The 23013-nt window shown below is 41.7% G+C and overlaps 1 protein-coding gene across 2 annotated transcripts in view; it reads left to right on the plus strand.

Annotated features, from left to right (window-relative positions):
* Positions 1-4973: 4973 nt before the first annotated feature.
* Positions 4974-23013, plus strand: part of LOC132777926 (tubby protein homolog) — a 29051-nt gene continuing 11011 nt past the window's right edge. The window contains exons 1-10 of one of the 2 annotated variants that reach the window (XM_060780479.2): positions 4974-5153; positions 5520-5566; positions 10565-10609; positions 13134-13185; positions 16024-16180; positions 16269-16397; positions 17753-17860; positions 19712-19897; positions 21920-22102; positions 22196-22344. In XM_060780479.2, the coding sequence (XP_060636462.2) occupies positions 5520-5566; positions 10565-10609; positions 13134-13185; positions 16024-16180; positions 16269-16397; positions 17753-17860; positions 19712-19897; positions 21920-22102; positions 22196-22344 (1056 nt within the window). In that variant the 5' untranslated portion in view covers positions 4974-5153. Of the gene's footprint in view, positions 5154-5519; positions 5567-10564; positions 10610-13133; positions 13186-16023; positions 16181-16268; positions 16398-17749; positions 17861-19711; positions 19898-21919; positions 22103-22195; positions 22345-23013 lie in introns of both variants that reach the window. The other variant, XM_060780478.2, reaches the window with a different exon arrangement.

Here is a 23013-nt window from a genome sequence, read left to right on the forward strand (position 1 = left end):
TATTAAAAAACTCTAAAATTAGAGCAGCACAACAACAGAGAGGAAACAAACAAGGACATCTAATCACCTCTCAACAAAAGATTGCTCCAGGCACTGCCAGGCAATCAAATGCTAATCAAGGTGGTCAGTTGAAACATTCACACCTAGCTCCAACAAACAAGAGTCCTTTGTCCCACCCTGGTTATTCCACAGATATATAAACCCTTTGTCCTAGTTCCAACAGACCTCACTACCTCTGAGGATGCTTGCCATAGATACAGGCGAAACGTCAGGAGAAAATGCCTCTAGAACATGGCCATATAGCCTGAAAAAACCTACAACAACCCAGTTTTTGAGAAATGCTTAAAACTCAATTTCTTTTAAAATGGGTTAAGGAACTTTTTGACCTCCAAATGTTTCGAATTCAAATTCTCAAAAGTGCATCTGCACTGTAGAATTGATGCAGTTTAACTTCACTTTAACCACCATTGCACAATGCTACAGAATGCTGAGAGCTGTAGTTTGACAAGGCCTTCAGACTTCTCTGCCAAAGTGTGCTGGTGACTTATCAAATCCCAGGATCCTAAAGCATTGAGCCATGGCAGTTAAAGTAGTATCAAACGGCATTAATTCTATAGTGTAGATGCACATCTCGAAATTCAAACTGGGATTTGTAGTTTAGTCAGGAATCAGTGATGATGATGTTGATGATTATGATATTCCTTTTAAACCATCTTACTCAAAGTTGGGATTTTACTGAGCTGATTATTATTATTATTATCAACATTATCATTATTATGTTCCTTTTAAACCATCTTACTCAAAGTTAGGATTTTACAGAGCTTAAGATATTATTATTATTATTATTATTATTATTATCATCATCATATTGTCGAAGGCTTTCATGGCCGGAATCACTGGGTTTCTGTGAGTTTTCCGGTCTATATGGCCATGTTCCAGAAGCATTCTCTCCTGACATTTCACCCACATCTATGGAAGGCATCCTCAGAGGTTTTGAGGTTTGTTGGAAACTAGGCAAGTGGGGTTTATATACCTGTGGAATGTCCAGGGTGGGAGAAAGAACTCTTGTCTGCTTGAGGCAAGTGTGGATGTTGCAATTGGTCACCTTGATTAGCGCTGAAAGGCCATGCAGCTTCAAAGGCTGGCTGTTTCCTGCCTGGGAGAACCCTTTGTTGAGAGCTGTTAGCTGGCCCTAATTGATTATTGTCTGGAATTTTCTGAGGATGCCGGCCTTAGATGTGGGCAAAACGTCAGGAGAGAATGCTTCTGGAACATGGTCATACAGACTGGAAAACTCACAGCAACCCATTATTATATTTATTTTATTTATTTACACCCTGCTTTATCTCCCCCAAAGGGGACTCAATGCGGCATATCAGACAAGAAGTCATATCAAAGAGAAATTGACGTGAAATAAACTGACTACAGTTAGGCAGATGAAATCAGCCACAAATGGGAACTAAAGGTGGATCTGCACTGTAATTAATGCAGTTTAGCACCACTTGAACTGCCATGGCTGAATGCTATGGAATCATGCATTTTAATGTATGTGTTTTAATAAGTATTTCATAGAAATATGTTTCAATATGGATCATGTTTTTGATGATGAGATAGTGAATAGGAATGGTTATTGTAGTAATTGTTTATTAATTATGTAATATGTTAGGTTGTTAACTGTTTTTACACTGTAGCATTGAATTTTTGCTGTTCTTATTTGTTGTGAACCGCTGTGAGTCGCCTTCGGGCTGAGAACAGCGGTATATAAATAAAGTAAATATATATATATATATATATATATAATAGAAATACATATAGATATGTATATTTATAAAATCTTTATAATGATTATGGGTTTTACCTATGTTGTAACCCAGGCATGGGCAAACTTGGGCCCTCTAGGTGTTTTGGACTTCAACTCCCACAATTCCTAACAGCCTACCGGTTGTTAGGAATTGTGGGAGTTGAAATCCAAAACACCTAGAGGGCCCAAATCTGCCAATGCCTGGGTTACAACATCGTAACCCAGGCATTATTGTTATTATTATTATTATTATCATGAAAGTTATAGTTCTTTGAGGTGCCAAAGACCAACATCCAAGATTCCTTAGCACCGAACTATGGTGGTGCAAGCGGTATCCAACTGCGGTAATTCTACAGTGTGGATGCGCTGGTGAATACTAGTGACCTGGAGTTTTTAAACAGAGTCTGGATGGCCATCTGTCAGGAGTGCTTTGATGGTGTGTCCCTGGATGGGCCTTGTGGCCTCTTCCATCTCTAGGATCCTGATTCTGGAATGGAACACTGGTTTAATCCTTTGTCCCTTGCCAGTGCCATGGTTACCCATTGTCCAGTCACAAAGACGGAATATGTTTGACTAGCCCTGCCCTGGTCACCAAATCAACCAGGGCTTAGGCAGCTGCTGTGCGTCGCAGGAGAGAAAACGTTATTTTTATTTTTAGTGAAAAATTTGAAATGTGAATTCATTTGTCAATCTCAAGTTCTTGTAGTGAATTTGTTCTTCACTGGCAGTAATGCTGCGTAAGAACTTGGGACATTTTTGCAAAAACTGTGACAACTGTGACTTGATTATATAGACTTAGCAATATAATTTGTGGCTGATTCCTAAAGAGGATACTTACTATCGACTTTGAGCCATGTTTGGTTGGAATGACTTGAGTGTCTCGAAAAGACAGACACTTCAGAAGGAGGTAAGATTATAAACTGGTTGGTTTGTTTTTAAATTGATTTTGTGCTACTGAGAATACATGTGTTGTTATGAATTATGATCATATGTTATTGATAGGTGGAGAAAGTAGATGAGATTATGGAAATTGTAGTCCAATGACAGCTTTTCCTGAAATTGATTTTTCCAAATGTGTTGGATGATAATTCCCATCATGTGAGCCAGCAGGGCCATGCTAACAGGGATGATGATGAATGTCGAGATGATGGGAGCTGTAGTCCAACAGGTTGTCCAGAGGAACTCAAGATAATCCCAACAGCTTCCTCAACCTACTGTCTTCCAGTTGTATTGGGTTATAACTCCTATTCTTTCTGCCAGCCGGTTAATTGAGATGATGACTGCCGCAAGATGAAGCTGAGATGATGGGTGTTATAATCCAATAATCCAATACAACCTACTGCCTTCCAGTTGTATTGGATTATAACTCCCATCATTTCAGCCAGCAGGTTAGCTGAGACTATGACTGCTGCAAGATGAAGCTGAGATGATGGGTGCTATAATCCAATACAACCCACTGCCTTCTAGTTGTATTGGATTATAACTCCCATCATTTCAGCCAGCAGGTTAATTGAGACTATGACTGCTGCAAGATGAAGCTGTGATTATGGGTGCTATAATCCAATACAACCTACTACTTTCCAGTTGCATTGGATTATAACTCCCATCATTTCAACCAGCAGGTTAACTGAGACAATGACTGACAATGACAACGAAGCTGAGATGATGGGTGCTGTAATCCAACAAATCTGAAAAGTGTTAGCTTGAGAAAAACTGACCTATAAAAGTGATTGGTTGTGGGGAAGCTAAAAGAAATATAATTTTCTGTAGTATATAATTTACATCAGTGGTTCCCCACTGGACCACCAGTGGTCCGCAAGAACTAAAATATGATCCATGGCCACTGCCTATCCACCGTTGCAACAAGAGCGACTGGTCTTGCAAAACCTTCTTATAGTGCCAAGGCTGATTAAATATGGTTTTCTGATGGCATATGTTCTGTATCAGAAACTAGAGCTGATGTAGTCTATCCAATGCAATTTTCTGAATCAGCATCCCAAATAACCAAACCAATTCTAAAGTCGACCAAAAACTAATTCGTAGCCCTTTTGGTACTAATGTTGGAGTGGTCCCTGGTCCACGTGGTCCCTGGTCAAAAACAAAAGGTAGGGAACCACTGATTTACATAAATGTAGGGACAGTGGGTCACTTAAATACTGTTTGACAAAGCTATTGGAACTACAGTATTAGCAGCAATAGCCACCTTGGGATTGTTGCTAGTCAGTTGTAGTCCCTCAAAATAACCTTCTAAAGCTCTAGCAGTAGGTAGGTAGCACTTCTACGTTTACAATTAGGACTTTTCAATATAAAGATTTAGGAGAGGGAAGTGTGATAAATTGTTGTTGTTGTTGTTGTTGTTTTGATACCTGAGACAAACGTAAAGAATCAGGGGAGGGGTTTCCACCAACTGAGAGACTGAATTTTTTCAGTCTCGATAATGAGAAGACAGGAAGCTTGAAGAAGACAATGATGCTGGGGGAAATGGAAGGAAAAAGGAGGAGGGGCCAAGCAAGGGCAAGATGGATGGATGGATAGCAACCTTGAAGTGATTGGCGTGACCTTGAAGGAGCTGGGGGTGGCCACAGCCAACAGGGAGATCTAGCCTGAGCTGGTCGAATCCTTGAGTTGGAAGAGCCCTCATGGGCCATCCAGACCAGTCCCCTGCCAAGAAGTAGGAAAAATGCATTCAAAGCATCCCTGACAGATGGCCATCCAGCCTCTGTTTAAAAGCCTCCAAAGAGGGAGCCTCCACCACACTCTGGGGGCAAAGAGTTCCACTGCTGAACAACTCTCACTGTCGGGAAGTTCTTCCTAATGTTCAGGTGAATCTCCTCTCCTGTAGTTTGAAGTCGTTGTTCTGTGTCCTAGTCTCTAGGGCTAGTAGTCACGGTAGTTAAAGTAGCATCAAACTGCATTAATATTACAGTGTAGATGCACTCATAGACACATTCTGTTGTCTCTGGCACTTGCGTGGGCACATTTCCCCTCTTGCTTCCTCTAAATTCATTCCCGCACCAGGAAACACACACCTGATGCTTCACATCAAGCGCATGCCTGGCTCCGAAGCCATTGAAAAGAAATAATGCACCTTTCCAGGAAGCCGCAAGTCCTAAGGATTTAAGACAGACAAAGCTGATTAGACAAGAGAGACTGTGCAATGCTGGTTTGGTGGGGGAGGACGAACTGCTCAACACACACAACCACACACACACACACACACACCGCCTGTCCGCCTTCATAGCTGCAATTTGAAAGCAGCGTCAGCCCTGGAGAGAAAAAGAGATAAAGGGCAGGATTCAATCTAAGCTTTGCATGGCTGAGATTTGAGAAGCTGGGATTCTCTAGGAAGAGGGTGAGAAGGTGTCTTGGGTGGGAGGTGGCGAATGTTGATTGATTGTGTTGATCATAAACTGTTGCTTAGCAGACTAGCAAAGAATGGGGATCAGGGATATTGGGGACAACATTTTCAGAGTGAAGGCCTTTGGGTTGCCTTTGGAGTGGGATCAAATGTCTTCTCACAGTGGGAAAGAGAAAACAGAAAAGACTCCTGGCTTCTTCGGGGTGGGGAAGTGCATCAGAGTCTGTTAATTTAGAACAGAAAGGCTCCCGGGTTGGAGGAATGTGTGGGCCATGAGCAGGAGGGAGAGAGCACTGATTTGTTTTTAAAGTCATCGGATGCAGTCATAACCATTTCCTTTCTTTTTTCTCTCCCTGCCAGATGGAGCTAGATCCTGCTCCAGACCAAGTATCTCCGAGACATAAGAGGTAAGCTATATGGGTCTGGTGTGTGTGTGCAAGAGAGAGAGATTTCTTGGCTCTTACTCGTGTTTTGTTAATCCTTAAGGAGGCTAATTCTGTCTTGTCCATCTCAGAGCAACAAGAGATACCTGGAATGGGCAACCTCTATTCTTTTAACCCACACTCTTCAGCTTCCTCCTGGTATTGCTTTTCAAAATAATATTTTATAGTCCTTGTAGCCTATAAAATATTTAAAAATCTGCTCACCTGGTTTGATCTCTCCTCTGTGCTAACCAAAGAATTGAGGAATAGATATAGTGGTAGCAGTACCTTTCAACAGGCATGGGCAGGTTCCACAAGACCACTTATGTGGTTCACATGATGCTGGAGGAAAACAAGGATCATGCCTTTGGAGGATATTTGGCCTTTTCCAGAACCCTGAATTGACCCCAAAGAATATTTTTGGAAAATCAGAACTTCTCAGTCACTTCCAGTTTCATTCCACCTGTGGAGGACCTAAAATGGGGCAGATGCAACTTCTGGCTATTGGCTATCCCACATATGTCAAATTTAAGGCCCACAGTCCAAAACCATCCTGCCATGTCATTTTGTGTGGCCTTCCAGAAACTGGACTACAACTCCTGTATTCTTCATCATTAGACACCATGGGTACAGCTAATAATAATATTTTATTATATTATATTACTTTATTTATATTCAATGACATTTTGGACAGACAGGACAGAGACAGACAGAACAGAAAGGAGGTATGTTGTGTCGAAGTCCAACTTTTTGGTGCCTTGGAAGGTTGTGCTCGAATCCAGGCACGGTGGAGCGGGGTGCTGTCATTCCATCCTCTATGATGAAGAGCCATTAGGACTTCTTCCTTCCTTTTGGTCGCCAGGCATTTTCTGATATTTTTCTTAATGGTGTCATAAAATACCTCCTTGTTTAGTTATATCTAATTTCTCTACTTACAGCTCAAGCTTTTTTCGAACTGCTTAGGTAAACAGTGTCCTGGGATGACAGGTGCTCATGCCAACCTGGGGCTTCAAACTGACAATCTTTCAATTGGTAGATTTTATCATTGCTGGTGATTTACTAGTTGTGCTAAAGCCTGGGCCAGACTCCTGATGGGATTTTGGATACAGTAACATCTGGAAGGCTGCAGTTTGTTCTGTATTGTCAGAAGAGTGGGGTTTGAATTTTAGCTACAAGGCTTGTGGATATGAAGTCTGGCTTTAAAATGTTTTTTAAGCTTACCCCGACGTCAGAGCCACAAGGGCTGTTGTGTTGTAATTCCTATTATCCCCAGTCCGGATAGCTGATACTCAAGAGTGATGGAAGTTGTCATTGAATAACATTTGGGAACCCAAACTGGGTAAAATCTAGACAGCACAGATCAATATGTAAAAAAATTGTTTTTGGAAAAGCAGGATCTCCATAACATTTTTGGAGATAAATGGCATTCACAACCATTTGAAAATCATAACCTTTTGTAAAAACATGATATTCCAGAGAAGAGCAAAAAAAAACTTGTTTAAGTAAAATCTTCTCTTTAGTAGTATATATCCACATGTACTCATGCAAGGCAATTTGTTTTTTAGTTGTTAAACTGATAACCTGGTTGTCTCCGATCTGTTAGGCACAGAGATTATGCCAATGCACAAAATATACCAGTTCTTCAGAAGTTTTTTCCAGTGCCCAAAAACATCTATTCACCCATAAAACGTCTTGTTTTTATATCATGCACTCAAGAGACAAAAATAATGTAGACTTATTTAAAAGTCACATATTTGGTTTACTCACAACCTTTTTGTATATGAGTTTGACATCCCTAGTCTATCCCTACCAAAACTGAATCAGGTTCCTGGATCTTCTACCACAGTATACAGGCACATAAATTGACAATCCAGTTATAGATAGGTTTGAAGTAGTTTTTCTGTGCAGATAACACAGATCATCTTTCTTACAATCAACAGCAACATGAATTTGCTCTTAACAGTCCAAAACCTAAGCAGATAAGAGATAGTCTTAACAGTCTGAGAGTCTAATGGAGCCTGAGGTCTGAGCAGTTTCAGATCTGATCATGTGGTCTGCAGTCCCTCCCACAACCCCAAGAACATAGAATAAAGGGAAAGCTGTATACCAAAACATACAGTAAGCAAACAGAATCATATGCAAACAAATTGCTAGTGGAGGCTTGAATAAGGTTGTAATTTCCAACATTTGTATCCATGGATTCTGTGTCCATGGGTTCAGTGCTTTGAAGGCAACCATAAGGCAGATGTGGCCCTTGAAAATGAGTTTGACATCCCTAGTCTATCCCTACCAAAACTGAATCAGGTTCCTGGATCTTCTACCACAGTATGGTCCTGGGAATAATGGCTTTATAAGGTTCCAGATTGGCGCCCCCGGTGACGCAATGGGTTAAACCCTTGTGCAGGCAGGATTGAAGACTGACAGGTCTGAGGTTTCAAATCTGGGGAGAGTGTAGATGAGCTCCCTCTGTCAGCTCCAGCTCCCCATATGGGGACATGAGAGAAGCCTCCCACAAGGATGGTAAAACATCAAAACATCCAGGCATCCCCTGGGCAACATCTTTGCAGATGGCCAATTCTCTCACACCAGAAGCAACTTGCAGTTTCTCAAGTGGATCCTGACATGAAAAAAGAAAAAAAAAGATCCCAGGTTGTAGTAGTTCATCATCCAGAGCACGTACTTTGCATGGAAAAAGCTTCAGTTCTATACTGAGAATCTACCATTAAAAGGATTTTGAGTTTCAGGTGCTCTGAAATCCACATGTTCTGTGCTGAGTTGGACCACTGATCCATCTCAATGCTGTCTAGACTTTTGGGTCTTGCTTTTGGTGCTTCAGATGTTCTTGACTCCCAACTCTAGCTGGAATGGCTAATGGCTAAGGATTCTGAGACTTGAACAAAACTTTTGAAGTCAAATAATTTAGTCCACTTGGTTTGCAGTTTTAAAACCTGTCATCCTCCAGTTACTGCTGAACCTGGACATTCCTCAGATATATAAACCCCATTTGCCTAGTTTCCAACAGACTTCCCAACCTCGTGAGGATGCCTGCCATAGATGTGGGCGAAACATCAGGAGAGAATGCTTCTGGAACATGCCCATACAGCCTGGAAAACTCATAGCAACTAAGTATCGATAGCTTGACCAGTTGTTAGGAAAGTAGAGACTTGTAATTCATCAACATCTGGAAGGTCAAAAGTTCATATCCTCGTATCAAAGATGAATATTAGAACACAGAGAGAAGCTGTAGTATTCGGAAAGCAGTTTGTAAACTAGGATTAATCAGAACTGTCCCAGCCAATTTCCGACTGTTGGAGAGTATATGAATTTTCCTGAGCTCTGGCCAAACCATTTAGGACAGATTTACTTATCTGTCTTAGCACCTATAATGCTTTTGTTCCAGTGGGGAGGTTGTGATTCTCTATATGTTTCCATTGGCTCTGCTACTTGGGGCTGATGGGAGTTGTAGGTTTTCCACCGCTGCCTTAATTGCAGATGTTTAGGATTGAACAGATGTTCCTGAATCAAGGGTGTGGAACTTCTTTCAGACTATGACCTAACTCAATTTTAGAAAAGTCCTTGGGGACCACATACCAGTGATGGGCTGAACCAAAAGCAGAAATAACAACAGTATTTTAAATTAACCTCTTTTCTACCAATAGCTCAGATTTGGGAGAGACATTTGAAATGTCTACAATGAGCAGATATAAAACTGGGAAACCACAAACAATGGTCTCACAGAGGAATGGAACAAGATGATTAAGGGCCAAGTTTTTTCTTCTCTTAAGCCCTGCCCCACAAACTGACATCCAGTGCTATTGAAGGTTAAGATCAGGGTTGAGTAGCAGAGATGTGTGTATCCTGTCTTTTTTCCTGATATCAAGACTTCAGGTGGCTAACAACAAATACAGAACAATACAATACAACATAAATGAATTAATGGGTTGTTGTAGGTTTTTCAGGCTATATGGCCATGTTCTAGAAGAATTCTCTCCTGACGTTTCGTCTGCATCCATGGCAGACCTCACAACCTCTGAGGATGCCTGCTATAGATGCAGGTGAAACGTCGGGAGAGAATGCTTCTAGAACATGGCCATACAGCCCGAAAAACCTACAACAACCCAGAGCAAGCTTGTTTTCTGTTGCCCTGAAGACTAGGACGCAATGGAACAATGGCTTCAAACTACAGGAAAGGAGATTCCACCTGAACATTAGGAAGGCCTTCATGACTGTGAGAGCTGTTCAGCAGTGGAACTTTCTGCCCCAGAGTGTGGTGGAGGCTCCTTCTTTGGAGGCTTTCAAACAGAGGCTGGATGGCCATCTGTCGGGGGTGTTTTGAATGCGATTTTCCTGCTTCTTAGCAGGGCGTTGGGCTGGATGGCCCACGAAATCACTTCCAACTCTATGATTCTAAGTTCAGAATGGGAGATGGACAGTTGTGAGCCAGGAAGACTAGGGCCCCATCTACATTGACCATTTAATGCAGTTTCAAACTGGTATTGAAGAAAACATTTTCATTGTGCAGATAGGAAATCCCGTGCAATGCCCAGATGGTGATTACACAAACCACAGAGCACTTATGTGAATTAAGAGTTTTCTTTTGCATGTTTTTTGTGGGAGTTTGTTGTCATGATAAGGCTTGGTAGAGATATAGCAAATTTGCAAAGGCAGAGCCCAAGGTTAGTGTTGCACCTCAGTCTCAGCAATTCCTTGCCAAAGCTTGATGATTCTTTGAATGCGATTTTCCTCCTTCTTGGCAAGGGGTTGGACTGGATGGCCTACAAGGTCTCTTCCTACTCTATGATTCTATGATGCTTTCATACGGACCCTCAGGGATTGGCACTGATATTATGGATCCTCAGGGATTGGCACCATTCTTACAAGCAGCTACCATTTTTGCTGACTTAGTAGTCATGAAACCTTGGCTTGTATGGTCCAATTTTGCTTGAAAGGTCCAATTTTACCATTATTATTAATTTTTTTCAGCCTCATGGAATCTCCGAATACAAACCCTTCGCCCACCCCTGGGAGGTAAGAGGAAAAAATTACATACAGCAAGAGCGATGCTTCTCTATGTCTGTCTGTCTAGCTATATATGTGATTAATTTATTGGCATATATAATTAAGTAGGATAAAGAGGCTGCATCTATATATGTTTGCTTGCATACTGGTCTTATAGATATTCCAAATGCGCAACAAAAGATTGCTAACCATTGCTCTGGAGTTCTAAATTGCTTACACTAATCGAATCAATTAAGCAGTGCTTAAAACAATTAAAAAGACATTCCCAATTATTCAGGCAACATATTTCCTTTAAAGCAGACAGGGAGAAGGTGTGGCTTGCCAAATGTTATTAGGCTGCAAGTCTCATCATCAAGGGAAAGACAGGAGCTGTGTTCCAACAAGGGTCATATATTTTTATGCTGTTTTAAAAGTCAGTAGTATTTGCTATAAAGGCGCAGTGGTTGTGCTGCCTTTAGTAACCAATGCCATGTTTGCTGGAACACACACCCATGAGCCATCCGCAACCAAATAATTTATCTTGTTCCTTCTTCTTGTTTTGGAGTATAGTTTCCAGAATCCTCTGCCAATATGATTGATAGTAAGGGATTATGGGAACTGTGGTTCAAAAATCTGGAAGAGAGTAATAACATAATAATAACACTTTCCGCCCTTCTTCCCAAGGGGACTCAGAGCAAATTACAGCATATAAACAGACACATTCAATCTCTTGATACAATCAAATACAACGAGGCACACAAAAATAGACAAAGACAAAGGCTTCTCCTTTCATTTCTGGCTCTGTAGGCAATGCTTATCTCTGGCACTGGGAGAGGTGCTCTTCTCCATTTCCAAGCTGAGAAGCCTGCATTGTCACATCCTGGTCATTTGGCTGGCATGACAGCTTGGAGTGTCTTTTTGCATTTTCCCACCAAAGCAGTACCTATTTATCTACCCATATTTGCATGTTTTCAAACTGCTCAGTTGGCAAGAGCTAGGGCTAACAGCAGGAGCTGACCCCGTGCCATGAATTCGAACCACCAACTTCATGTCAGCAATTCAGCAGCACAAGGGTTTAACCCATTGCGCCACCACAGCCTCACCTATTGGATCCAGAGGCCTGGTCTACCTAATTATTATTATTTTGATGAAAAATCAGGACTTAGTGTTTCACCTTCTGAAGCCATAATTTTAATATGGCCTATGGATAAGTCAGTGGTCATTCTGCAGAGAGGCAACGCACTTATGCTGTCGCAGGGAACCAATTATCCCTGACCTTTCAGGTGGCATTCAAAAAGGTCAAGGGGATGGCGAAGCAGAGAGAGCAGAAGTGGGTCAGTGCTTCTTTTAGGTTCTCCTAGGACAGACTGAACTCTCACCTTTTGCTATTCTAGTTTTTTATTAGAGTTGCAATAAAACAATAAGAATAATAATACACTTTATTAATATTCTGCTTTATCTCCCTGAAGGGACTCAGAGCGGCTTACAGTTTTACATATATAAGGCAAACATTCAATACCTTTTTAGACAGTAAATAACAACATACAATACACAGACAAAGGTAAAGGCCTTCCTCTTCCATTTCCAGAAGGCGATGCTTAACTCCGGCCATGGGGAGGTGCTCTTGCTCCATTTTTCTATGCTGAGGAGTCTGTTGTCCACAGACTTCTCCAATTGTGTTGCCTTCATGTATGCATGGAGCACCCTTTTACCTCACCTTCGAAGTGGTATCTTTTGATCTACTCGCATTACATGCCTTTGAACTGCTAGGTAGGCAGAAGCTAGGGCTGACAGATGGGAGCTCACTCCAACTTGAGGCTTCAAACTACTGACTCATTGGTCAACAGATTTCCTGCAGCTAGCGGTTTAACCCGCTGCCCTCCCATGGCATACAGCACCTAACATTGACCCATGAATAAGTTGATCTTGTTTTTGGGGTGTTAATGAGCTTGGTAGCTATCCTTCGGGGGTGCTTTGATTGTATTTTCCAACATGGAAGGGGGCTGGATTGGGTGGCTCTTGTGGATTCTTCCAACACTACGATTTTATGATTCTAGACTTATACCTTGAGTCTATCACTTGGGACTGTCCCTGCCAAATCCAGACAGTTGGAGGGTATTTCTTTCTCCTGAAAAGTTCATATAGATAAAGGAACGAAGATAGAATCCCTCCTGCCACATTGACCCACAAGGTGGATTGCATTTCCACCATCCCTGGCCACTAGCCTGATCCAGCATGATGGGGGCTGAGTCAATCTGGGGCCAGCCTGATCTGGTCTTTCAAATGAAGGATCCCCAATATAGAAGTCACTTTCCCATCCCATCCCATGGCTCAATCCTGAGGCTTGTGTGAGGTCACAAAGCCCTTCCAAGCATCCTGGAATGTAGAATCTCCAGGAGGCCAACGGTCTTTGGGGGAACTGGGTTACCTGGAGGTGGGGCTGTCCTGGCGCTGGCAGAGTGATGCCACATCTCAAAATGTACAGAAATTCATACCATCGCCTCCATTCCCTCCCTGGTTCACCACCTGATGTGAATGCCTCTTTTTCTTTTAGCAATGGCAACGACGAGGCAGCCATCATCCGGAAACAAAAACTGGAATTCCAGGTAACTTTTTGAGGGCTGCAGTTTGGAGAATGGGCAGGGCCAAATTTGTGGGAATGTCAAAAGCAGGGGCAGAGAAGAATTTGTCACAGGCCACCTTGAAACAGCTTTAGATAGCTCCAAAATACAATTGCACATTGTATTGTCGAAGGCTTTCATGGCCGGAATCACTGGGTTGTTGTAGGTTTTTTCAGGCTATATGGCCATGTTCTAGAGGCATTCTCTCCTGACGTTTCGCCTGGATCTATGGCAAGCATCCTCAGAGGTAGCACATGGTTGTGGGCCTTCGGATTAACTCAGACTGGTGGGAGCCTTTTCATGGGCAACGTGTTATACACAAGACCAATCTTTCCTCACCTAATCACAGTCACATTCATCACTTGAAAGGATTTGTCAAAGTATTGTCGAAGGCTTTCATGGACGGAATCACTGGGTTGTTGTAGGTTTTTTCAGGCTGTATGGCCATGGTCTAGAGGCATTTGTAAAAGTATATATATATATATAAAAAGGTTCAAGCTGTAAGAGTAGCGACAATAGAAAGAATTGAAACTTGAACATGTTTGAGGTGTTTTCTTTTGATATGTTTAAACAACTTGGAGTCAAGTATATTCAAAAACAAGTTTCCTGAGGTTCTTTGGGATTTAGTCCTCCCAGGAAGAATGTACATGTTTGCAAATTTAAAAAGGAAGGTGATTAACAAACAGAAAAACTGTTGGGATGGCTGTATGTTAGATTTTGAGTGGCTCCCCTGCTCTGAACAGAAAATAAATTCTGGTTTTGCTCAAGATGGCTGTGAGCTATCAGATTATAAAGTCAGCCTGGGAATGTATGATCAGACATTGGAAGGGAAATACAGTAGAGTCTCGCTTATCCAACCTTCGCTCATCCGACGTTCTGTATTATCCAATACAATCTGCCTCTCGCCTGGATCCACAGCTGTTTATCTAGGCCAGGGGTCCTCAAACTTTTTAAACAGAGGGCCAGGTCAAACTGTCCCTCAAACTGTTGGAGGGCCAAATTATAATTTGAAAGAAAACATGAATTAATTCCTATGTACACTGCACATATCTTATTTGTAGTGCAAAAAAACACTTTAAAACATTATTAAAATGAAGAAGAATTTTAACAAATATAAACTTATTAGTATTTCAATGGGAAGTGTGGGCCTGCTTTTGGCTGATGAGATAGGATTGTTGTTGTTGTGTGTTTTAAAGTCGTTTCAGACTTAGGTTGACCCTGAGTGAGGGCCGGGTAAATGACCTTGGAGGGCCGTATCTGGCCCCCGGGCCTTAGTTTGAGGACCCCTGATCTAGGCAGTCAATGTTTTCAATACATTGCAATGTTTTGGTGCTAAAGTCATAAATACAGCAATTACTACATAATGTTACCTTGTATTGAACTGCTTTTTCTCTCAATTTGTTGTAAGACACAATGTTTTGGTGCTTAATTTGTAAAATCATAACGTAATTTGACATTTAATAGGTTTTTCCTTAATCCCTCCTTATTATCCAACATTTTTGCTTATCCAACGTTCTGCTGGCCCCATCTATGTTGGATAAGTTGGATTGATTTTCGAAATATGTGAAGTTTGCTATTGTTGTCTCCTTTCTGAAATGCTTTCTCATCCAATGGCCTTACTCCATCAATATTTAAGATTTACACAAATAATCAACCACTGCCAGAAGGGACAGAGAGCTTTATCTATGCTGACAATCGTGCCATCACCGCTCAAACGGGGAGCTTTGAAATGGTTAAACAGAAGCTCTCTGAAGCCTTAGATGTTCTTACTGCCCATTTCAGGGAAAACCAGCTAATTCCTAATCCATCTAAAATGCAGGAGTGTGCTTTTCACCTTAAGAACAGGCAAACATCTCAAGCTCTGAGGATTACCTGGGAAGGAATCCCACTGGAGCATCACAGCACACCAAAATACCTGGGAGTTATCCTGGACTGTGCTTTGACTTACAAGAAGCAATGCTTGACTATCAAGCAAAAAGTGGGTGCTAGAAATAATATCATATGAAATCTGACTGGCACAACTTGGGGATGACAACCAGACACAGTGAAGACATCTGCCCTTGCGCTTTGCTACTCTGCTGCTGAATACGCATGCCCAGTGTGGAATACATCTCACCATATTAAAATAGTGGATGTGGCTCTTAATGAGACATGCTGCAGTATCATAGGATGTCTATGCCACCCACCACTGGAAAAATTATACTGTTTAGCCGGTATTGTGCCATCTGACATCCATCAGGATTCGGAAGGTAGCAGCCAATAATGAAAGGACCAAGGCAGTGACATCTGTAGCCCATCCTCTGTTTGAATATCAGCCAGCACCTTAGATCAAGAAATAGCTTTCTAAGATCTACACAGATACTTGCAGGAACACTTCAGCAAATGAGAGTCCAAAAGTGGCAGGCCAAAACCCAGAACCCCAATCCATGGCTGAGACTGGATGAGGAACTACCTCCTGGGCACACAGAAGACTGGGCAACTTGGAAAGTGCTGAACAGACTGTGCTCTGGCACCATGAGATACAGAGCCAGTCTTCAGAAATGGGGCTACAAAGTGGAGTCCACAACATGCGAGTGTGGAGAAGAGCAAACCACAGACCACTTACTACAATGCAGCCTGAGCCCTGCCACATGCACAATGGAGGACCTTCTCACAACTACACCAGAGGCACTCTAAGTGACTAGCTTCTGGCCAAAGGACATTTAGTATAATGCCAAGTTCTTAACTTAGTTTGTGTTTTAAAATACATTATAACTGTATCCTCAATTTGCTTCTGACATGAAAAATAAATAAATCCAATGGCCTGCCTGTCTACCTTTTCAGCGCCGTATCATCGAAAAGAAGCAACGCCGCAAGCGCCAAGAGCCACTCATGGTTCAGGCCAACACAGATGCCAAGGTGAAGGGGCGCTGCGGAAGGCGCAAGCCTGAGGAGCGCATCCCACTCATGGAATCCTGCAGTGAGCACAGCCTGTACAATAGTGAGTATTAGCACACACCCCACTCATTAGGTGTGGTGCCACAACTGGAGTCGTAGCCTTGCTAATGTTGTGTCTTCTCCATCTCTAGGTACAAACAACCCCTACCTGGTGGAATCTGTCCCAGAAGCTCACCTTGGTGCACATATGTGGGGCAACTCTGTGCAGATGAAACGGGTGCAGAACCATGGCCAAGGGGAAAATCAAGAGGTTTCTCCAGGTAACAAAGATTCCTGAACACTTACACTATGTAACAATTTTTTTTAAAAAAATATCTGTTTGTCATTTGAAAGTGTTGTTTCCTGTTTAGTTGTGTGGTACTTACTTTGAAAGTAGCTGGTATACTTCAGAAACTTCGATTTTGTGCCTGTCACAAATTAGGTTGATTTGGTTGAGACTCTATGAGATATTCATTGGCAAACTATTGCAAAATGTGCTGCAGGATGGCCTGCAAAAATTGTAATAAACTTTTCCATGTTTTTATGATAGAACCAATTGAGAAATGACTTTAACAACTCAGGAAAAAAGTTGCGTTACATAGTATTATTAGACACCTTCTTTCCCTAGCTCTGCCGATCTTTGCACAGGAATTAGGCCTTCGAAATCATTCCTGTGCAGAACCTTTGAAATTTATCTTTTAGGACTCAAATCCCAGAATTTTCCAACCATGGTTAGGTGAAGTCCAAAAATAATGACTTTCCTGGGCTTTTCTTCATGTCTCCTGACACAGTCTGACTAAGACCAGACTTGACAAAAGTCAAATTTAATATTGGTACATAAAATAAAAATGTATAAATCATGCTGCTTTGAGCATGTCAGAAGTATACTCTCATTCTCCACATAGCGTAAAACATCAGTCTTACTACTTACGAGGATTATCTAGAAAGTAAAGTTACAAGGCATGTAGCTCTCACAGGAATTTTTTGGGGGGAGTTGATATCACTGTGGTGTAGCAGGAAGCCAGCAGAAGGGAACGAGCAGTGCCAGTCATCAGTAGCTCATCGACTGGTGTTGTGGTGAAGGTTAGAGATGAGCATCTTCATTCTGTTTCCCTCCAAGTGCGAAGTTTGCTCTGGTTAATACGTTACCTAAATGTTAAGGGCATGAACGCCATTGTGATTCATCATGAAGTCGTTTCAGTTTATGGAGAGGACATAATGTCAATACAGCATGTGACAAAATGGGTATGGAATATATTGTGAGGCCATGTATTGAACTGAATGGTGATTGTATGGAAAAATCATGTAATACCTATGCTACAATCCATGAAAGTTTTATTAAAATATATTCATTCTTTATTCAAAAAATCTTGTAACCTTACTTTCCGGATAACCCTCATAAAGCTTACTAGCTAGAGAACGTTATCGTTTGTGCTCAGGCATCTCTGTTTTCAAAGTCCTTATTTATGTTGTTGTTTTATTTATGTAATTATTTCATTTATATCTCAACTTTCTTCCATAAATGGGGGACAAGACGACTTACAACAAGATAAAAAAATGGGTGGTTTTAAATTATGACTTGTTTCGCATCCTTATAGCCTCTGACCCCAACCCTCTTTACTCTGCACTTCAGTAGATATCTCAGATGAGTCAGAGCTGGAGGTGGCTGTTTTGGAAGAAACCCAACCAATCAACAAAAATGAAACAGCTCCCAAGAATGGCTGGCAGGCCAAACAGAAAGAAGGTGAGAGCGAAGGCATGGGACCCAAAGTGCAGTGGAGCATTTTGATATCCAGGTAGTGGAACACTAGTACACAAGCCACACTGCAGTATCATTGCAATTTGTCACTACTTTAATTGCCATGGCTCAATCCTATGGATTCCTGGATCTGTAGTTTGTTGTGGCACTAGAGCTGCCTTACAGAAAAGGGTAAATATCTCACAAAACTACAAATCCCAGATTTCCATAGAATTGAGCCATGGCAGTTAATGTGGTGACAAGTTGTTATATTCTGCAGTGTGGACGTAGCCTCCAGAGACACAAGAAGTGTGTCTCATTTTCCATTGAAGTAATGTTTCTCAATCTTTGATCCTCCAGGTGTTTTGGGCTTCGGTTTCCAGAATTCCTGACAGTTGGCCAAGCTGGCTCAGCTTCTGGGAACTGAAGTCCCAAACATCTGGAGGACCAAAAAGTTGGGAAGCACTGCATCAAGGGATGGATTCTACTTAGGACTTCAATGGGCTGCAAAGGTTATCTAGCCTAACACCCTGCTATGTAGGAATATACAATGCAGTCACTCAGATGTGCATTTGACCAGTGAACCCTGAGTTAGAGATGCCTCTGCTAAGTGGGTTCAATTTTCTGGTAGTTTGGCCAACATCAGGACAGAATGAACTAAGCTAATTTGGAAGTGAATGTAGTGCCGCAAGACTACTTTCACAGCGGGTTAAATGGCTGAGTGCTGAACTTGCTGACCGAAAGGTTGGCTGTTTGAATCCGGGGAGCGAGGTGAGCTCCAGCTGTTAGCCCCAGCTTCTGCCAACCTAGCACTTTGAAAACATACAAATGTGAGTAGATGGGTACTGCTTCTGCAGAAAAGTAATGGTGCTCCATGCAGTCATGCTGGTCACATGACCTTGGAGGTGTCTATAGACAACGCCAGCTCTTCGTCTTAGAAATGGAGATGAGCGCCGCCACCCCCCCCCCCCCCCAGAGTCGAATATGACTAGACTTAATGTCAGGAAAAGCCTTTACCTTTACCTGTCCTTCCAAATTAAATTATCCCTGCTTTGGAGTGCAGATGTACCTTTTTTGATGACTTCACCCATGGTTTGTTGGTGGACCTTGGAAGTCTACAAATGTTACTGTCCTTAGTTATGATTTTAGGCACTACTTCTTCAATTGTGGGTCCTGACCCAAAATGGGGTCTCCTTAGCTCATTGTTGGGGTCCCGAAAAAATTGGCAACAGTAAATGTTTTCAGGATGCCATTTTAGACATGGCCATGAATCTGTCGTGCAGTGTTTACAGTGCACTCTGCAGGAGATACTTCCACTGTACTCTATAAAAAAGATAATCCGTCTGTTTAGCAAATCTTGCAAAAGCTGATTTGTTATCAGTAAATGTTTGATTTTTATACCTCTTTTATATACCTGGGATCATATAAGAACATTCTTAGGCCACAAGGGATCTTGAATGGAAGCATTTAAGAAGCTCTGATTTAAGGTAGTTTTCATGCACTGCTTCCAAGGGCAGTAAGCAATACAAAAAATGATCAGGGATTATGTGCAATTGATATTTGACATTTGGAACGGTTTTGGAGTATGTGATTTTAGCATTTATATCAATATGTTTTTAACTCCATGTTTTAATGTTTAAATGTTGTTACATTTTTATGATCTAATCGATAGTTATATCTTATTGTTGTTTTATGTTAGGTTACAAATGTATGTGAGGCATTACATTTTGCCATAATTAAGTTGGAAACCTCTTTGAGCCGCCGCCCCCCCCCCCCCTTCTCCGGGTGAGGATAGCAGTATGCAAGTGAAGTAAATCTTTACATCATAAATAAATATCTCCTCTTTACTGTCTGCAGGACGACCAAATGCCCAGCGGCGGAACCAGGCTTCCAAATCAAAAAAGGCAGTCTTATCCCCAAGAGAGAACGCTCCACCTGCCATGGAGGATGTGGAGGCCAAGAGCCCCAGGTATAGACCCAAGACACAAAAACCAAGGAAGAAAGTCTTATCTCCAATCCCAAAGGTTCCAGCAGATATGGAAGGTGAGATAATGAGGATGATTTCATTCATTTACATCTATCCGTTCACATTTGAGGTTTTGACCTTTACAGATTTGATTAAAAATGTTCTCTCTAGGATACTGTAGGTTCTTCAGTGTGATTCCATGGGCAGCTACATCCAGTTGTGTTGGAGGACCTAGAGCAGTGGTTCTCAATCTGGGGGTCCCCGGTGTTTGACCTACAACTCCCAGAAATCCCAACCAGTTTACCAGCTTTTAGAATTTCTGGGAGTTTTAGGCCAAAACATCTGGGGACCCACAGGTTGAAAACCACTGACCTAGAGGCTTCTTGATAGAACTTCTCTCTAGGAATCCTTGGGTCCTCCAATGATTCCAGCAGACGATAGCTATAAAGTTGTTCTTCCAGCATGAAGTCATGCTGGAAGAACTAGAACATTCCTGGAGATATGTGAAAGGGCTGCGATCTTTCTCCCAATATCACTATGTAATTAAATTTGAGAAAAAATCTGTTCCTGCTTCAAAAGTGTTATTTCCTGTTTAACTGTGCAGTACTTACTTTGAAAGTAGTTGTTATACTCCAGAAACTTTGTTTTTGTGGCTGCCACAAACTGTGTTGAATTGGTTGAGACTCTTACTAGATATTCATTGAAACACTATAGCAAAATGTGCTGCAGGATGTCCTACAAAAACAAAATGTTTGCAGTTTAATAAACTGTTTCCATGTTTGGGTGATAGAACCAATTAGGATTGACACTTATAACCCAGGAACAAAAATCGTGTTACGTAGTGTAATGAGACCCAAATCAGCTTATAACAATATTTTGAAATAATACAAATGAAAAGGCTGTGCACAACAAATATAAATACAGAAGGCCCTTAATATCCACAGGGAAGTGGTTCCAGGACCTGTGGATACTAACAAATGTGAATGTTCAAGTCCCTATTACAGATGAGGTGGAGGAGCTGGGGAGTCCTCCATCTTTCTTCTTCCCCCCATTGAGAAGCATTCCCAAATAACCACTCAAGAGCATGTGCCGTTTGCTACATATGAGTGGAGGAGGACAGTTGCTATTGCCATGTCTCTCCAAGAGCTACTCACTACCATTAAAAATCTGTAGAATGAATGCAATTTGATAATCACTTTTTCTGTTTTGATTCAATGCTATGTAGTTCTGGAAGTTGTAGTTTGGTGAGGCACCAGCACTCTTTGGTAGATGAGCGTAAAGACTATGTAAAACTCCCATGATTCCACAACAGTTATTGTCATGTCTACAGTGTAGTTCAGCCATGGGCAAATTTTGGCTCTCTGAGTGTTTTGGACTTCAATTCCTAACAGCAGGCTGTTAGGAATTGTGGGAGTTGAAGTCCAAAACACCTGGAGGGCCAAAGTTTGCCCATGTTTGGTATAGATGCACTTTTAGGCCCTTTCTACACTGCCATATGATCCATATTATAAAAGCAGATAATCCACATTATCTGCTTTGAACTGGATTATATGAGTATACTCCCATATAATCCAGGTCAAAGCAGATAATCTGAATTTTACATGACGTTGTAGAAGGGGTCTCAGTTTTCATTCTCAATCAAAGGAATGCCTTTAAACAGTGTCCAGAAATCTGGCAGGATTTTTTAAAACTTGTTTTTGTTTCTCTATTCTCTATGTTTTGGTAACATCTAGCCTGAGGGAGAGTTGTGGAGAATGCAGAGGTCGTCTATGTTTGTGAACTTTTCTACATCTGAATAAAAGTATGATATGGCCCTTGTATCGGCAGTTTTATTTATCCAACTATGCCTTCCATAGCTATTTTCTAGATCCACCAGCATTATCCTATATAGTTGGAGCAGAAGTACATCATTCAATTGGATTTACTATTATCTGCAGTTTTGTTTATCAATGCGAAGCCAGAGAACATGTTCTCGGAGGATACAGAAGTTGTATTGTATTAGCAATTTTGATTCTTATGGAAATTTGTGGTGTTTGAACCAGAACCACCCAGAAGAGGGCAGTAACAGAATGACCAAATCTCACTTTTTGCCCATTTAGTTTTCAAGAACGATTCCCATACTGAGGAAGTGGAGTCTATAGACTCCAAGGACACCACTGAGGAAAGGTATGATGTCCTGAGAGTCCCCACCAGCTCTGAAAGTGAGGGGGAGTCATCCCAGGAACTGAGCTTATCATCTTCAACCCTGAAGAAATCCCGTAACTGGATGCTTTCCCACAGAGGTAAATCTGCTTTACAAGTGAAAGACTGGGTGGTCAAGTGGACTCAAAGTATTGTCATCAGTTCATCTCCCCATCCTCCTTGTATTTTCTCAGGGTCTCTCACCAATGGAAGGAGAAGCCAGAGCGATGAGGAGGAAGATGAAGATGATGAAGATGAGGAGAAGAAGGAAGATCTCAACATCGAGGAGCAGGACATCCTTGAGCGGGTCATGTACATCCGCGAGGAGGTCAACTTGTCCTCTGTGAGATGCTAAGGCCTCAATCAAGCTTTCTTAATTATTATGTTAACTGTCACCATCTTGCTAGATCAGTGGTTTCCAACCTGTAGTCCATGGGCCACCAGTAGTCTGCAAGAATGAAAATATGGTTCACGGCCTCACCATTACTACATTGTTGCCTCAAAACCATGCCATTTGTCTCGTGAAACCCTCTTATAGTGCCGAGGCAACGTGGATGTCAGGAGGGGAGAGGCTGACTATCCACAAAATATTACTGCTACCACATCAGCTCTAGATTACTAAATATGGTTTTTTGTGGGCAAAAAGATGGTGACTACTGGATGGCATATGTTCCTTATCAGAAACTAGAGCTGATGTGCTCTATCCAATGCAGTTTTCTGAATCAGCACCCCAAATAACGAAACCAAATCTAAAGTTGACCGAAAACTGATTTGTAAATTTTTTGATACTAATGTTGAAAAACGGTCACTGGTCAAAATGGTCCCTGGTCAAAAAAAGCTTGGGGATCACTGTGCTAGATGTTACCTCCCAAAGCTTGGACTATAATGCCCATTATCATAGTCCTCCCAAAGTTTGGATTATGATACCCATTATTTTTAGCATGCAGGACCAATTCGTATTGTAGTCCAAAACACAAAAAGGAAAACTCCAAATCGTCTGTCCTTCTCCATG

The sequence above is a fragment of the Anolis sagrei genome, chromosome 6 (genome assembly GCF_037176765.1).
Source record: "Anolis sagrei isolate rAnoSag1 chromosome 6, rAnoSag1.mat, whole genome shotgun sequence".
Taxonomy (NCBI): domain Eukaryota; kingdom Metazoa; phylum Chordata; class Lepidosauria; order Squamata; family Dactyloidae; genus Anolis; species Anolis sagrei.